Genomic DNA, 19,211 nt, shown 5'->3' on the forward strand with positions numbered 1-19,211 from the left:
GATTATATTAGAACATGCATATTTTCTTTCCTTGTAGTAAAATTGACAGGAATTACAAGAAATGTTCAGCGAAACAAATAGATAAAATACCAAAAGCTTGCTAATATTGCGTTGTTTAGTCATTGTCCTTCAATATTTGTTATTTATTCGATGAAATGATTTTCAATCAACATATGCAGATATTTATCACTATGGTCAAATGATGTGTATTGGAATGACAGTTTCCACCTGCTGTATTATTGAATAATATATGACTACACAACTTTATAATATGTACTTATCTATAGTACCAAAAAAGCTTTTAAAAAGGTTTAGTAAGCACCTTTTATTTACAAACTGTTTCTCTCCCTTATTACAAATGTTATTCCCTGACCTAAAGATTTTAGTTCTTGCAAAGCCGACTTTGCAGATAGCTCCGTGAGAAGAAAGTTTCGTGGAATTATTTCCGTCGCTTTATTTGTCCCAAAAATGATCTTTAAATTTTAAATGGATTTTTTTAAATCCATGCAATAGGTGTAACGTTCAGCAAAAAGTCAATACGCGAATTTCATTCTGTATGTCAGTTGCAGTCTAATTTGCCGTCCAAACTCTGCATGATTTCCCACAGTGATAAAACAAACACATTTTCTTTGTTTGTAAAACAAATTGAAATAATAGTTTAAGCCTTTTTTAAGTTTACGTTTGATATATATCATAAGATTCCTTTAAATAATTTTATCATTTGAAAACAATTACCTATATATGCTTAAATGATATTAAGTTATTTCTTCGAATATCCTTCAAGGCAGAAATATTACCTTAGAAATACCACTTTATCGCTCGTTAGTCTTGAATCTTTTATATTGTACCTGAAAAAATGAAACAAACTAATATTAAAAAACTCATGCAAGGATGCTTTCCCATTTAGAAAAGATCCTTCATTAATAAATAAAATACTTAAATAGAAAATCTAGACAATTTCATTTAGATTCATATTTGTTATTCCTTTTGAAGTCTTATACATCAAAATGTCCATTTAAGTGCAATTAATTTGAATATGTCTGAGTATAGAAGTCTGAATTGGTTTCACTTTTATAAATAATTCCTTCAAGTCAGGTGCATTTTGTTCTTTTGTCTCTTAGTTATCTTATGGTTTAGGCAATTATTCATTAACGATGCTGTTTCAAAACTCCTCTGCTATAACTTCCCTACTTCTAACTTTTTCCATATGCATATTCTGTCTTTTTTCACTTGATTCAATATAGTTCCAGGTCCTTCCAATGTCTTTAAGCTTTTTCACTTTTACTTCAGCTGTGCAATGGTCGCCCTAGTGCGTTCCAATCTAATGCCTTAATTGTAATACTATTTTCGGTTTTTCACCAGGTGTTACCTATTTATCGCAATGCTCGTTGTTTAATCTGACGTGCTGTTGTTCCTTGTAGGCTCCAGTAATTGCTCGTTTGGTTCTTTTATAGACCACCAAACTTTACATGTATGTCAGCTTATTTTTCGGTGACAAAAGAGTCGATGCAGATTACAAACAATTTGTATACGGCACTTTCCCTAAATGCGCATATGATACCTTTTAATGAGTGTCAGAACATAATTGTACCAAACGGATGAGTAGACCAGAACATTACAGAAAAAAGCAATATAAATTATATCAGTATTTATCACTACCAAAGAAAACAAATATCAAATTAAACAACTATGCTCCTTCACTTGTCAATTTGTATACATTAAAAATTTAATAGAATAAAAACCAGCTATTTCTTGTCACGATAATAAGTAATAACAATTCCTAGACAAGGGCGATGGGAAGTTTATTACTAAATTGGGCTTCCTATTACTTATTCTTTTTTTCAACTTCAAAGTGTAAAGTAAAATGTTTTATTTTTTGTTTTAATCCGAGGACAATGGAATAATAACAGCATCTTATTTTTAAATGAATTGATTAACTTGACTTAATAAGATATAAAAGATGCGATTTTTTAATCATGTAATTTTTTCTGACATTATATCGCTGCATCTTTTTATGTGCTAGAAATATGATAATTCCGTTGAGAAAATGGTACGTACTAGTCATTCTTGTTAAGACTGTTATAGATGAAGCCATAGACTAAAACATTATATATGAAATTTACGGTTTCGTTTAAATATTTAAAATATAAAAAAAGACAATGTGAAAAGGCAAAGTTGAAACCCGAATATTCAAACCAGAGGAATCCGTGGGCTAAGCAATGCCGGATCAGCCAACTAGGAAGAAGTCTCACCGCATAGGAAAGAGTGACACAAACCTTAAAAGATCAACTCAAGCATACTCATCATGCAATGGAATACTTTTTGTAAAGATATTAATAAAGTTTCGGTATCCGATACAAAGATACAGAACAAAATTATCTGTTTTTATATAAAAAAAAAACAAAGGATGTTGAGACAGAACTGCAATTGCTTATGAATTTAGCCAGTTGTGTTGTGTAGTATCAATTCGAAATGCAATTTGGTGCTTTTCTTGTAAGGGCAATAACAAAGTTCTCGTGAATTATAGCAAGTCATAATAAGTGCAAATTGACGTTGCTTTTTAACTTATTGACCATTTTCGAATCATGCATCTTACAAATTTGGCTTAGTTATAGTTATAGATCCCCATCTCTTCTCCTTTCAATGTTTATTCATTTATCCTTATTTCATCACTGATAATTTGAAGATGATACAATTTCTATTGAATGGTAATGAAGTTTTTGTGTCATTTATTTAATATATTACGCCATTATTGGGATTAGAGAGAGAGAGAGAGAGAGAGAGCAGTTTGCTATTAATCACATTCAAGCTGCATATGTTCCATCTTTTACAAAGATCATTATTTCGTTGATATTCCAAATTACCCGTTATAACATGACTACATAGTTATAGCGAGCACCCCGAAGCTGTTTGAGCTATACGATTTTTATATATGTCTACATTTCCCTTAAGGTTCCCCAATATAACAATGAAAAAAGTAATGTCTCCTGAATGTAACTTAAAAGCAATGTGCTTAAGGATACAATTTAACAATTTCTTTAGCAAAACATGTCTGAGTAAATATAATTTGATATTTACTGATAGTGTTTAGGCCTTTTCTATTAAGTAAAAATGCAATTGAATATAGTTTTAATAATCATGGATATGTACGTACGTATCTTTCTCCGCTGTTCATTTCCACTGGCTGTTAAAGACCCTTATTCGCCCAGAAAAGTGTAGCTTTAATTGTGTTACCCAAATATAGGAAAGACTTTGTCATCTGGAAATAGATGGTCAGTTGCATTTAAAATCTTTTATGTGCATTTGTTTAACGTCATAAGTTATTTGTTTCATATTCCCGTCTTTGAAGGTGAACTAATATTGTTCCTGAAATTTCCAAATTATGAAACTTTGAAACAGAATATTACGAGAATAAAATCAAATTTTAGGTATGGCGAAACTTTTATCGACAATGTCAACTCTATATTAGAAAATTGTTTAGAGAGCAGTCAGCAGGAATTTAGTGGTATTCATACTCATGAAGATCCTGTAATACGTCACTTAGGTAAAGCTGATGACCGTAACAGTTATCTCATGTTTCGGACAAACCAATTTTTTTCATTAAGTTCTTCATGCAAGATATTGAAAGCCATGAATATAAGAGATAGTTGATTATTCTTTCTAGCATACAATTTGAACCGAGAAACGAGTGAAAAATATATGAATACTACGAAATTCCAAGGTGAAAATATCAATCAGATGACCGTAACGTATAATCTTTTTTTCTTCAAAGGGTGTTTCATACGACAACTGATGTCTTTAACTAACTGAAAAAAAGGTACGTTTTGCATAAAACTTTTATAGTTTTTTTTTTTTTGGTTTTGGTTTTTGTTTTTGTTTTGTTTTGTTTTTGGTTGTTGTTTTGTTTCTGTTTGTTTTAATATTTGTATTTTGTTCTTTTTTTTCTTTTTATTTTTTTTTTTTGGTTTGTTTTTGTACGAAATATACGTGGTATTTTAATCACAATCAAGAGATCTTTAAAATCTCTTATAAAATATTAGAGTTCGCATGTGCCAAAATAAAGTACTGACATCACATACGTGTGCACAAACCTTACTATTAAATATACAATAACAATTTAACAAGAAGATGTAAAACCTCTCTTTTTCAACTCTGAAAGTGAGAACCCCGCGTTTTTTGCTTGATTCGACTCTCTTTGGTTTCGATCGTTTGAATGAAATGTTTAAGTCTTTTACATTGATATATGCCTTGTTCACTTTTTTTACTTTAATTCAAATATGTAAAGATTCATAAGCAGAACGGCCGGAATTTTTATCAAAAATTTTCTTTCTAATGCTGAACGTGTATGGTCCTACGTGTTTATGAAAAGGGTACTTTACTTAATGTATATATATGTTGTAAAATGATAGCAAATGCTCAAGAAACTCAAGAAAAAAAAACAGAAATGTAAAACGAGTAGGTTAAATAAGACACTAACAGTTTCGTTAAATTACGGGAACGGTGAAAATGACATGAAATGTTTATTCTTTCCACCACAAGGTTGACTATCCATTGCAACTGTTTTAATGGGGTAAACAAAAACAAAAAAACAAAAACAAAAACAAAAACAAAAAACAAAAATACAAAAAAAAAAAACAAAAAACAAAAACTAATATGTGTCTTTTAACCTTAGATTCCGGATTACAGATTTTTATATTGATGCTGGTTTTTTTAACCATAATATTAGAACATAGAGTGGACCTGAAATAATACAACGTGAACACATTATTTTGTATTACGTATCAAATATTCATATTAGTTTGTTCGTTAGTTTCTAATTTAGTTTAATTTAAACATATTTTATTTGCAAATAAACAAATTTGCATTAGACACGAGTTATTGGTCTTCTCCATACATGGAATATAAAACACAATAAATTATTGAACAAATAACGACAAGTGTGGTTTACAGAAATTGAAAATTTAAGTTTTTACAACAGTAGGTCCTAATCACAAAAAGGAAAAAAATCATAATTGGTGTAAAACGTTATTAAGTAATAAAAATAAGAAAAATGCCAAAGGTATTTTGATCAGTCTGAACAGAATCACCTGAGTGCTGAATGAAATGTTGTATTGTTTTAAAGTTGTCATCATTGCTGGTGTTATCAAGTATTGCGCTACCAAATAAAATCATTGTTATTCGATCTTCACCAGTATCCGGAAGATTGTCTATGTATAATCTGCGTGGTTCTACATACAAAGTACATTCTAGAAAGAAATGAATACTATCCTCAATAGGCCAGCCACAGATGCATTTCTGGTCAGGCACCAAAGCCACTCTGAACAGATCAGCTTTGAGTGTGCTACTCATGTGATGTTATCTTGTATGCAAACTATTAAGCTTTCGAATTCCATTATAATAATATGAAGGTGGTGTGAACACGAGATTCTGATTTCTCAGTAATTGTTTGAAATTATCTAAGGTTGGCACCTGTCTCAATCATAGGTTTAAGATATTACAAAATCGTATAGCAGATGGAAAGAATGACTTCGAAAAAAGTTTCAATACGAGTTTGAGGATAAACATAGTTGACCTCATTTCTCAAATTATACTGATATGTTGTGCCTACAATAGGTGTTAAACAGTTTTTTAGATATGCTGGTACCTTACTATTGTGTACTCAATGGAATAGACACATTTTACGTCTTCGTCGACGATCCGCTAATATCTGCCAACCAGTTTCAAAATATAAAGTTTCAATACTGGCATATCGTAGAAGACCGGTTACAATTCTGGCAGCTTCATTTTGTATTTTATCTCAGTTTGTTTCTTGTTTAGTTACAGTCATCTCATCAATATTTTTACCTTATCATTTATCACAAATTGACACTTAAAATTCCAAAGAGGAGGAATTATTATTTTGTTCAATATCTTGAATGAACAACTTTGTTCAAGAAAAAAAAATGTACTCAAATATTCCATCATCAGCTTTATCTCAATAAATATGCTTAATGATTGAAAAATTGAAGTGAAATTTCTGAAGTATGGGTATAACAAAAAAAAAATAAAATAAAAAATAATGGACAGTCATATTCTTTAAAAAAGGCGGTACATTTGTATGAATTATCTTCTGTATTAAATGTTTTAGTGTATGGATTGCGTGGATTAAAAGTATCAAGGCTTTTTTACCTAGACAAAAAAACAGCAGACAATTTCCAATATAATTCCCCTGAAGACAAAGATTTTTCCATTTTTTAATAAAAATATCGAACTGAAATATTTGAAAACGGTCTAATGCCGAAACAGTATATCCATATCCCAAAAAGTCATTAATCGAACCATGAGGTAGATGATTATTCTTGGGGACCAATATTCTAGCAAAAATCAAAAGAAAGTAATTCAGGGACAAAGACCAGACAGGGAAAATAGACACACAAAAATACATAAAATAACAAAATAATACGTAAAAAGTAAATAAGTAACCCGGACTCCACTAAAATACTGGGAGCTTGCACCAGGTGCACCAGTAGGATAAGGGTCCTCAGCACTGCAAGAACACAACCGAGTTACTTCTAAAACGTCAAATCCGGGGTAGACGAAAGGAAAATTAATATATATGACACGTTTTCACGATGACGACCATAAAACGTCTTTAGTGACGACTACAAACTTATAGCAACACAAACTTATTAAAAAAAACTAATTCTGAACGTCTAGCGCGGAAAATAAAAGGTGCAAGTTCTGGCATAGCATTTCAACTGTGATATGGAATCTCCATTCGCAGGAGCTGAAGGGATATCTCCAGAGATGGAATGAAAGTTGACAATACGTGATGGAAAATTATTGTGCTAGTCATTTGGTTTAGTCAATAGTTTTCCATTTTGATCGATCTCTTAAAGTAGGTTAAGGTATGACTGACTTCACAGTGTAGGCAGTATCCTTTATCTCAAGTTCTTTGGGGTAGATGTAATGTATAAAATCCTCGAAACTAGGATTGTTAAACGATAGTATATCATCTATATAACGGAAACTGATGTCAAAATCTCTGGCTAAGGGGTGTTTGTGAAACGTCAAATACAGAATCCCATTTTCTTCAGAGAATTTAACACCTTGCGTGAAAACTTTATATCGGCTTTCTCGAACAATATGACTTCACCTTTGTGAACTAACAAACAACAACAATTACAATTTTAAATGATTATTTTAATTAACAAATATTTTCTTACGCTTGCTATCGGATGTTGTGAGAAAAATCACTTTTTGCGCGAAATGAATTCTGCGCACCCAGGCATAGCTCAACGGTGCATTCTATATCTCATTAACTGCCAAATAGACTAACCTAGCCGACGCTATTAGCCGATGCAATATATTTAGGGGTATAGTGAATTTGCATTGTTTTCCTAAAGTTAACTGAAAGTTTCATTTATAAACTAGTTTTTAGTTTAGGATTAGATAATCGCTTTATTTTAACGTTTGGCTATAATTTAGCTATCATTCAGATATTTGCTGACATTTGTGATAGTAATCTTATGTTTTTATAAATTGCGAAAGCGCGCAGCAAGTTTTTCAGCCGTAGTGTTATTTTCTTGTGTTTTAGGGACGTGTATAATTGAATTATTGAATGTTTTCCAAAAGACGAATAAATATATACAGTTTGTTAATAAATATATTTACATTTTATACAGATTGTGGGTATTAATGGTTAGTGAAACTTGTCCTGGCAATTGAGATTTAGTCTCAGCCCGTATGCCCTGCAAAAAATTTGAAATCTCCATGTGCGGCGAGATTCATATTTTGTCACCCATGCCATCGAACCCAACATTATAATTGTCGTCGCCCAATTGCCGTAGTTGCCAGTCTAAAGGTCCAGTTGTCAAGACGGAGAAATGGTGCGCGTTTAATATATAAAGTTTGTATTTTATACAGTGATGTGTGAATGTGAAGCGAAATTATATTGTTTGTTAGCGTATATCGGTTATTGAAATTAATTATTTCAAAATAAGACCGCCATATTTTATGTGCAGTTAATTGGTGATTTAAATCTACACCGTCATCATGGTGGAAACATGTCATTGATTCATATTATAAAGGAGTTCCCATGTTAGTTGATTAACTTACATAATCAGTAGAACTTCGTGGGATAAATGTATATTGAATTTCCGAACTGACCGTGACTTTACTACGCATTCCATTGAATCACTCCCGCGTGATGATGTCAATACAACAATGAGTTCCAACAGTATAGAGAAAATTTTATTTTGATTAAAGGAAAACAATACATTTTATTTAGAAAATAATATAGTTTGTTTTTTTTTTAATCATTTGTAGAACATTTTGGTTTAATTTTGTGAAAATTCTGCAGCAGTTAATTTTTGCAGCATGAGAGTCTATTAACTTAATACACTAGCACTTTTTTTTTTTTTTTTTTTTTTTTTTTTTTTTGAACGGTCGGTTATCATTATCATTCATTTCATTACTTGTCTTGTCTACCATTTTATGTCTGTCTTGTTTTGATCATGTCTGATGATAGATCACCCCATACACCGACAATCGGTGCCGAGTCCGGGAGTAAAATCTCCAAACCTGATATAGAAAGGATGATACAACTCTTATCACAATATGGAAAGTATAAAGTTATCACTATTGATGAGTTTGATGTGTTGACCAAGAGTAAACCAACAGTAAAAAAAGAGGTATTCGGTTTTAACACTAGTACATCAAAAGCTGAAGCTAGTTATACCGGAACTACATCCCAACCCTCTGTGCCTCCCGTGAGAAAATATCACGATTTTTCAGCTGTTAACGATAAACCTAAGGTTAATTTTAACTTAGGGAATCAAACTTTTAGTAGCAACCTACTTTCTTATCAGAGACCGCGCCTACCGTTTTTTTTTCGGGTGATGCTAAGAGTGAAACAGCTTTTGATGTCTGGAAATTTGATGTAAAATGTTTACATAGAGAACAATCATACCCGAGTTGATGATCGTACAATGTATGAGAAACACGTTGAAGGGTCAATTCCGTAATACTCTGCTTACACTCCCTAGGGCTGCCATGCCTTCTGGAACAGGGTTATGTTGCTACAAGATTGCAGTCATCACTACAGAAGTTTTATGGTCGTCATCATGAAATCGTGGATTGTTATGGTGTATCCATCAGCACCATGAAAACTGATGCATTCAACGGGTCATAGTTTTCCTATCCCAGACTTGACTTTTTATGAGTAACTCGGCGGGTGTTTCTAGAAAAGCAGAGGATGCTTACAGTTTTTAGTGGAGTCCGAGTTGTTCATTTGCTTTTGTTACTTTGTATGTATTATTTTAGTAACTTTATGTTCTTTGTTGTGTATGTTTGTTTTCCATGTTTTGCATTCTTTTGATTACCCTATAACCTTTGTTTCATTGATTACTCTTAAGTACAGTCAAACCTCGATGTGTCGAACTCGGATGAGATGAAATCGGGGATAACTAAAACTAATTACACAATACCATACAAAATACCCCCTTACTACAATACAATTTTACCTCGGATGACTCGAACTTGGATAAATCGAAATATTGAAGTTGAGGTTTTCAATCAGTCACCTCGATAGGAAAAAGGATAAGTGCAAAAACTGTCGTCAAATCGTTACAAATAGCATTTTTTGTATTGACATAAAATCGAAAACACTATATTTAATAGCATTTGTCGGTATGACAATGAGATATGCCCTTATTGTATGACGCTTCAAAATCCCAAACACTTTCCAAATTTTGATAACATCGATTCCATCTAACATAAAACTGACATACATTTGGAGGTCGCTGGTCATACATGTATTAATCATATTGAACACGAACACTCTTACTGTATTATAATATGTTTTTACATTACCCTGTCAACTGTAATGCCTTTTTTAAGTACCAAATTCTGTCTTAACAATGAAAACTATTAAAAAATACTCTCCGAATTTGAGAGAGAGAGAGAGAGAGAGAGATTTCATGAGAGAAACCGCATTCTTTTCATTTGCTTATAATATTAATGGAAACCAAATCAATAAACTTTATTTGAACTCCAATAGTACATAATTAGTTAAGTGCATCCACAGATTTGTTGAGCCTATAAAAAGAAAGTACTAGTGTTGAATTAATTACAATATAGTATCAATAATTATATTGAATATCAACGTAAATAAAAAAAAAGTCGTTTATATAAAGAACAGTTTTGCAGTAATGTTGAAAATTAAAAAAAAACACATATAGCAACATTTTATGAAACAGCCCAACATTGTATTAGGCAGTGGCACAACACAAACGTTTATTATCAGTCAGAAATATATAGAGTAATATGTTTTGGAATGTTGTGGCCGAACAATTTCCCTCTCGTTGTTTCGCAACTAGTTGTAGTTGTAGTAATATTCGTGGTTTGGCCTACCCAGGAAAACCACGAACATTTGTACCCTAAGAATAATAGTACTATCACAGTACACTGAATTTTCAAGTCTTTATTTTATTTTTTTGTGATTATCTTTCAGCATTATAGAAATAGTATTACTGTAATCGGAAACGTAGTGATATTTATTGATGTAAAGATTTTTATGAGGCTTTTATTTTAGCAAATAAAAAATATGATACATCGCATTACTGGTAATGTAAGATCGGTTGCAACACATATTAGCAAAATAGACAATTTTTGGTCAATTCATGCACAGCGAAGTGTTAATCGAAGTTGAGGACGTAACACACATGCACGCTATCTATTAAATTACTAGATAGTAAAATAAAACACACCAAAAAACGGGAAAACAAGAAAGAAAAACAAAACGATGAATAAAGCGGTAAAAAAAACAGTGTTAACATCAAAACTTACAAGATTAATCTCGCAAATGAAATCATCCGGATCATTGCACGGCTCAAACCTAGTTTCCGGGATGTTTGGAGGAACTACCCGTATCAACAAACAATCCTGTAATGCTGTAGTTGCTGAAATACATAATTAAGTTCTTTTTATTTTGCTTTATTTATCAAACAGTCATAATGTGTTATATTAACTGTAATAGATAATTAAAATTATGAGGGTTTTTTCCCTTTGAACTCGTAAACACTTTTTTGGTACAAATGTTTGTCTTTGCATTTTCAATGGTTTTTGCTTAATTGTTTGTTTAAATGCAATTGAACACTTCAAAACGACAGACGCATATATTTTGCTATAATAGTGCAGCAGTATAAATTGGCTATCTATTTTTGATGCTTTAATATTTTGAACAATATTTAGAAATGGTTTTGAAGAAACATATATTACGTAAACTCGTGAATATTCTTTGATTTCCAAAGATGTTAAATGATGCAAATAGTGATATATTTTTTTTTTAATTTTGAAACACGCCTATTAGTTCCTAAGTAGAATTTCATTGTGTGTTAAAATGTGTATCGTGAAAATTTAAGATTGCTGTTCTGAGGCCGCAATAACATAACGAAAATTGATAAGCAATAATATATGGCAATATCTCTATGAATCTCTAAGTGCTAGAAGTACCATAGCTTCGTCTTATTTTATGTGCATGTCCTTTCCAATTAAAATAACATTAAGATGTAAGATTTAGCGGAAGTCCTACCGGGGATATTTCCAAAAACAGGAATATTAGTGGGACCCCCTGACAGACAAACGACTGGACCTCCTGTTAAGATTTCCCCACAGCCGACAGTAAAATCATTATCCAAAAAATCTGCAAAATATGAGTTCTACAATATATTGCGATGTAGACTTCCAATTCAAGCTGTAAAAGAGTAACATGTATAGAGAACATGTTCAAGTCCAATATCAAATGTAGTTTGATTTTCCAATACACATGTTTGAATTGAATTTGTGGTAAAGAAACAAAATTATATTTACTGATATTAACTTATTATGAGGTCATAAAGAGAAGTAAATATGGATAAAAATGATAACAAAAGGAATTGCACCAACTTTCTCTGAGATGATCTCTTACTGCTTCGCCTTCTTCCATTGTCTCAATATTCAATAGACGCCCACCAAGTTGAGCACATTTAGCCTGAATGATTAAGTGTCAAAAAAGATTATGAATATCGCTTTTATTGTTAACATTTAAACCTCTTACGTCATATAATAGGTCAATCGACACATATTATGTTTCTAAAGTAGCGAAAATCAATGTTTAAAAAAAAAAAATACCACAAATGCTTTATTAATACATGTAGAGCGAACATATATATAAAATACAAATATTGGTATCAAGCAAGCACTGTTAACAAGTTCATAACATAAAACAATACTATTTTTGATCCTCCCCCACTCAAAAAATGTGTTGATAATCAATAAAAGACGTAATAAGCTTATACAAGTATAATGAAATTAGTAAACATTTTTTTTTTTATTTTTTAATTAACAGAGGTTTACAATTCGTTTTCTAAGAAGAGACAGTCAGTTGTTGCTTTACAAAATGGAAATATGAAAACTCTTTTCAAATGATTGATGACATCAAAAGATTAGTACGTTGTTTAGTATTAATTATTAACCAACTTACTACAATATGTACAGAAATGCCCATCCTTTATGAACCGAAAATTTCTACAACTGGTCATTACAAAACCGGAAATGCCTACAGCCGGTCATTACTACATCAGAGCCATGCATTACAAATTTTAAAACAGGGCATCAATACAGGGCCATTATGAACTATATCAAAATGGCGTACACTTCTTAAAATACGTGATTAATTTAATTTAATTTAGAATGACCTTATAATTCAATTAATTAGATTAGGATATTTAAAGTTGCTGAAAGATGGTGCTGGGACTAAGTATATTGAATTATTATGTATGTTTAATCTTGAGCTTTAAATTTACGATTTGGGGGATATTGGAAAAGGCAACAAAAATGAAATCTTGAAGCGGGAGCACATACTGTTCTATACAGAAATGCTAAGGAAAAAAGTGATTTTCAAAGACGCAATCAAATCTCCTTGTTTTGCACGAATCCAAGTGTTGAAATTAATCAGGTCAAAGTACAAATCTTTTCTCTTTTTTTCTCACTTAGATCTACCTTGTGCGCTCTGTCAAAAGAGTTCCCATGACATTTGAAAATAGCTTGATTCCAGATCAAAATGCACTTAAAAACTTAAAAAATGGCCAAGTAATTAGTTTGTTTTTTGAAAATTCCCAGGTCACATATTAGGACAGTATCAATAAACCTAAGAACGATGACGGGAACAAACCAAATATTCCGTAAATTATGGATATGTGAGAAGTCATGGTTTTTGAGATGTCGGGTTTCGGGCGACTGGTCACGTTATTAATTAGCTCACGAATATTCATTTTTGGTGATAGCAATTTCTCCATATGAATTATTAGGTATGTTTAATCTTGTACTAGTTTAAAAATTTACGATTTTTAATTTTTTTTTTTTTTTTGGGGGGGGGGGGATTATTGGAAAAGACTACAAAACCTTCATGATTTATTTTCATAAATATTTTATTCATCGAGACATGAACCTATTTTTAATTAATGTGAAATCATGTATTTATATTATATTCTAACTATGTCCTGAAATAAAGTTGGTTAATAAAAGTATCAATGCATGACCTTTTACCATATTGGCCATGTAACATGCCTTTGGTATTAATAATGGCCTCGGATGGAGTTGCCTCTGTCCATTACAACCATCTTTGGCCATTATTAATACCGCAAGCATGTTACAGGGCCAGTGTGGAAAAGGCCATACATTAATACTATAACAATGTCAACAACCACCTTGCAACTTCATTATGATTTTTGGTAGCAGATTAATTGTATTCATGGACGAAAGCTACGATAATTCGGAGAGACGCTAATATTATCATAGCTAACGAAAAGACAGCTTATATTATGCTTGTCTGAATTAGACAAATACCGGGCTGAGTAGGTTTTGTCGTATTTGCCTACTTTAATATTTTTTATTGTATTAAAAGTTTTTATCATTTTTTATTTTATATCATTTCATATCAGTAACAAATCAGTAGTTTTAATTGGATAAAACCTTTACACGTGGTATTAGTTAATCTGCAGTATAAAGTTTTACTAGTCAATATCATTATGTGATAATGCCCGCGGGCATTATCATATTATGGTATTGACCGTTACGAATTTAGAGTTACGTCCCCTTATTAAAACGCATTTGCGATCAAGCAGTTATCAATGTGAATATGCAGAAACACGGTTTGCATGGCTTTCTGAAAAAACAAATCGAGGATATGGTTCCTGACTGAAATAAACATAATATTTATTGATAAACTGGTCAATATCGTGATATTTGGACTGCCCGTAGGACAGGGATATTGACATACGGCTCGGTCATTATCACGGTCTTAGTCAATACCGCTATCGTGTAGGTAGTCTAAATATCACGATATTGACCAGTTTATCGACAACTATTATATAATTTTTACACGTGACTAACTTTAAATACAGTTGTAATAATAAAACCTAATAGATGTATTAATTTGTCAATTGAAATGATTGTATTGTTCTGTTCCTTATTTAGTCACATTGGTATGACATTCATTGAAGTCATCACTACAGAAGTTTTATGGTCGTCATCATGAACTCGTGGATCGTTATGGTGTATCCATCAGCACCATGAAAACTGATTTATTCAACGGGTCATATTTTTCCTTTCCTCGTTTGTCTACCCCGGACTTGACTTGTTTATGAGTAACTCGGCGGGTATTTCTAGAAAAGCAGAGGACGTTTACCCTACCGGTGCACCTGGTCCATGCTCCCAGTTTTTAGTGGAGTCCGAGTTGCTCATTTACTTATGTTACTTTGTATGTATGATTTTAGTTACTTTATGTTCTTTGTTGTGTATGTCTGTTTTCCATGTCTGGTCTTTGTTCCTGGATTACTTTCTTTTGGTTACCGCTATAACCTTGGTTCCCCTGATTACTCTTTGTATATTATTATAATGCACTCGGTCTTTTCTATACGAAGGGGCAATATCATACATGTACGAATGGACAAATATTTAACTTCATCATAAATGTTGACCACTGACCGAAATAAAAGCATGTTACTGGGTACCTTGCAAACATCTTTTATAGTCTCATTTTAACTATCACTTCTGATTGCCCACTTGACCATCAAAAAGAATTGTGTAATAATATTAATATAAACTGTGTACTTATTTTTTCCATTATCAAGATATACAGATAAGTGCAAAATTTAGTACCCACGAAATTACCTTTTACTTAACACCATAAAACACTTTTAAAATTAAGCGAAACATAGACATCTATTAACATGACTAAATCCGCCAAAAAATATGAACACAATTAAATACACCTATAGTATCATAATTAGTTTTTGTCATTAGCTGTTTGACAATATATGTTTAAACTAAAAAAAACAATTTTCCCTTTATTTTTTACATTCACATGTATTCTAATTTATGTTAATCGAAAACGGTACATATACCAAAACAAAGAGCTCGAAATTATGAGTATGCATATACCGTATCGTATATATTAATGTTTACTTACGATGGCGCCTGGAAAATCTATATCGTCCGTGGAAAAAAAGAAACATTTATTGGGTATCGTCATCCCTCCCGTAGAAAGTTTGATGAATGTGTCGGGACATATTGGAGTCGGTGAACATTGAGCTGTAAATATGTGTAAATCAAAATGAAAACGGTTGATTTTTGTGAGGTGTAACTGTTAAAGCAATTCTTATGTTTAACTTATCAGTTGAAAGATTTTCATTTCAAGAAGAAAGAAATGAAATGTAAAAAAAAACAAATGAAATAAATACGTCAGAAGTACAAAATATTACTTAGAAGACTCATGTTGGACAAGACTCAACTTCATATCTTTAAGTACCAAAAAAATGTTTTCAATTGGTTATAATGGTTGCATTCTAAGTTATGAAACCGGATCTTAATGACCTTGAGATCGTTATTCATTCATAAATGTGATATGGCACAAAATAGTAGTACACGGGCTGAGACCCCCTACCACCAACCCCCCCCCCCCCCAAAAAAAAAAAAAAAAAAAAATCCCATGCACTTTTACCACTCATCAACGAAAAACGATTTTATGATTTTTTTTTCAATTCCGACTCAAAAACATTATGCATTGTTGTTACTTAAAAAAGACGGTACACCTAGATACGGATATGTAGTACTTGGTACTGCTTCCTCATATTTTGTATAAAAAACGTTCACAAATCATCTTTCAAATATATAAAAGCAGATGATTTCAAAATGCTGGAATTTTTATTGACAACATATTTACATATTTTCTAGTTTTTCAACAAACGGCCGATATTCCATTGGGACACATATTCACATATTCACATAGGAATATTCTTAAGCAAGATCGTTTGATCTCAGTTTCCGCTATATAGATGGCATATTATCGTGAAACAATCCTAGTTTCGGGGATTATATATATATAGTATCTACCCAAAAGAACTTAAGATAAAGAATAATACCGACACTGTGACCTACACTAAGAACTTAGTGGTAAAGAAAAACTATTGATTAATCTAAACGACTAACGTGATGACTTTTCAATCCGTATCAACTAACGATGATCTCTGGCAACATACCTTAAGCACTTGCGTTAGAAGTGTTCATATCACAACGCATACGCTATGCCAGAGCTTGGCACAACAACGCAGACTTTTTGTACCGCTCTATGAATTTTTACAATTAGGCTTCTGAAACAGGATTATTTTTCTTCCAGATAGTAGTCATCACTTAAGAAGTTTTGTGCTATTTTCAATGTTAAAATCCTAGATTAATCCTAGGAGGAATGACCCGGCCAGCGAAAGCTATATTTTTATATAGCCTACCTGGCCGAGTGGTCTAGGGCGCTGGACTTTGTGTATGCGGTGTTGCCATATATGTCACAGCGGTACAAATTCGAGTCCCGAGGAGGGAACGACCAAAACATTGCTTCGCAAATTTGACAGTTCTAACATCGTTGGAAATGTTTCAGACCTTTCTATGCTTATATTATCTTCCCTGTATAAATTTGATCCGATGGAGCAGTGTAGCGAATAGAGCCGTCACATTCTGAGACGTTTGTAAATATATATCTACATCAGCAGGCAGCCAAGTATCTTAAATACTATCACAGTTAATACTTCTGATGTTCTTTTGATGATTTGCGATTGCGATTTTCATGGTCAGAGTATATTAAAGCTTAAAAAAAAATTAGATAATAATAGCAAAGAAAAACGCGTGTGAGTTTGTAAACATACTGGATAAGATAAGTAGAAGAACTTCTTGTAAATGATACTTGCCTGGACAAACTGGACATATTACAGGCGTTGCTGCTTGTAGGGTAAGGATAAATGTAGGTAACAAACCTAAATACAAATATATGTTTCCAATAGAAATAAAAACAGGAACTAATTAAAATGTAATGTAAATGGTTTCAATCATAATTATTGTTGGCGCAGACACTGCCCTTTGTAAAAATAATAAGCATATGATTTGGAAGACAAAATTGATTGTGAAATGAAGATCACAGCAACTATACATGTATTTGTGAGTTGTTGAACATAAGTTGTTTATAACTTAAATTTATTGCAGAATATTTTCTTTTCATACTGATTAACTTGGTTTAATTTTGCGATGAAAATTGACATGTAAATGTGAGATACTGGCAAATAGGAAAACATTTTGAAAATATTGAGAAAAAAAAAGACAGTTCCTCAATAGGCCTTGAATTGGCCAGGACAGGAATACACACAATTCATCAATATTTTACTAGGTTTGAAGCGAAATAGCATTAACACCAAGTATTGAGCTACTTCATTTTTATTAATTGAAAAAAAAACTTAATACTAATTACTAAAAGTTTCAAAACGTCACTAGTATTTGAAATATAAGCCGTTCACATTATAATCAAAAGATCCATTTTTGTTACCTCAAAATATGTTGCTTTTTAATATACGAGCAGAATTATTTTATGACAGAAATAATATTTTTTATTTGTTTTTTTTTTTATGTTTTCTGTTCTTTTTGCGTAGTTTTTCACTGCCATTTTTTTATGTTGATTTGAAATTCCTAAATACTTATTATACAACAGTCTTTACAAACCATATCTGATCTGGTTTTTCGTTTTGAGAATGTCAGCATTGCTTCCTAATAAAAGTCACATCTAAACATTTATAGCATTTTATAAGGTACAATCGCAGATAGATGTACCTTGTCGTATTTATGTCTCCCTGCACCCAGAAAATATATATACCTATACCTGCACATACCCTTTTGAATAGACAATAGACAATAGACAATATTTATTAGCACAAACAAATTTACATTAAATGGTTATGGCATAATGCAATACAAAACAAAGTGCAAATAAAAGTAATATAACATATTAATATGAACAATAATTTGATCAAGGTGCAACAGTGGTATACAGTGCAACAATGAAATATGTTGTAAAAGAATTTGCATGTTTTCTTATAATACAACATGAGCACAAATGTTAAATTTCTTAAGAAAACAGATTATCATTATCTCCTTCCGTATCTGTATATCTAGTCCGTAAATTTGCAAAACAAATCCAGTTCTGTCATTTTATATCTATTTCTTTCCGTAAAATTAGTTAAATTATTAAAATAAATTGGTATATATGAATGTATATGTACAGATGGAAGTAGAAACGAGGAGTACGCTAAAAAGACATTAACCCTACCAAACAGTACAAGAACACAAATGCAGTATATTGTCTTTCCTGTATTTAATGTATTGAACTGTATATACACAAATCATTCAACAAGATAATAGTTACATTGTTTAATAATTCGAAAGCTAAAAAATTTAAGACTCACTTTGAAGTCGATCAACATCAACTTACTAAAAAGAAGAGCCGCACCAATCCCATTTTCTATACCGGAAAACCCAGGTTGTGGTATAGGTCGACTGGTTTCTGCCAAAAATACCTCAGCCATTCTAGATGATAACAAAAGAAAAAAATATATAGGCAAATTCATACCAACTATTTCATATTAATATACTTAGCCAAGTGCATCTAAAATATTAAACAACAGGATAGTGCATAACCTTGATATTGAGGACTATAAGGCTAAGCCATCAGGGTTTTGATTCTGATCCCAAATACGTTGAGCTATGCTCCATAAAGTTGAGTTATAAATTTAATTTGTTTACGTATGCTGTAGAAGAAAAGCCAAAAAATTGATAAAACGAAGTAGATCTTGTTTCACTGTCAGGACTAAAGCTGT

General features: G+C 31.7%; 1 protein-coding gene across 1 annotated transcript; it reads right to left on the bottom strand.

The window, feature by feature from the left end:
- Positions 1–10,006: 10,006 nt before the first annotated feature.
- On the bottom strand, positions 10,007–18,920 carry LOC148608216 (uncharacterized). Its single transcript, XM_088545405.1, has 7 exons — positions 18,827–18,920; positions 17,259–17,324; positions 15,491–15,612; positions 11,926–12,010; positions 11,573–11,683; positions 10,828–10,940; positions 10,007–10,077 (listed from the first exon to the last, which is right to left on the bottom strand). The coding sequence occupies exons 1-7, from the start codon at positions 18,918–18,920 to the stop codon at positions 10,051–10,053; spliced, it is 618 nt and encodes a 205-aa protein (XP_088401531.1). The 3' UTR covers positions 10,007–10,050.
- Between the last annotated feature and the right edge of the window lie 291 nt (positions 18,921–19,211).

This window comes from Perna viridis, chromosome 9, assembly GCF_037379345.1.
Source record: "Perna viridis isolate PV_CMFRI_1.1 ecotype Kerala chromosome 9, ASM3737934v1, whole genome shotgun sequence".
Taxonomy (NCBI): Eukaryota; Metazoa; Mollusca; class Bivalvia; order Mytilida; family Mytilidae; genus Perna; species Perna viridis.

Coding starts and splice junctions, on each gene's coding strand:
- LOC148608216 (XM_088545405.1), bottom strand. CDS start 18,920: ATGGCTGAGGTATTTTTGGCAGAAACCAGTCGACCTATACCACAACCT. Junction 12,011..15,490: donor TAGATTTTCCAGGCGCCATC/GTAAGTAAACAT, acceptor TTAATCATTCAG/GCTAAATGTGCTCAACTTGG. Junction 10,078..10,827: donor TCATTTGCGAGATTAATCTT/GTAAGTTTTGAT, acceptor TTCTTTTTATAG/GCTCAACAAATCTGTGGATG.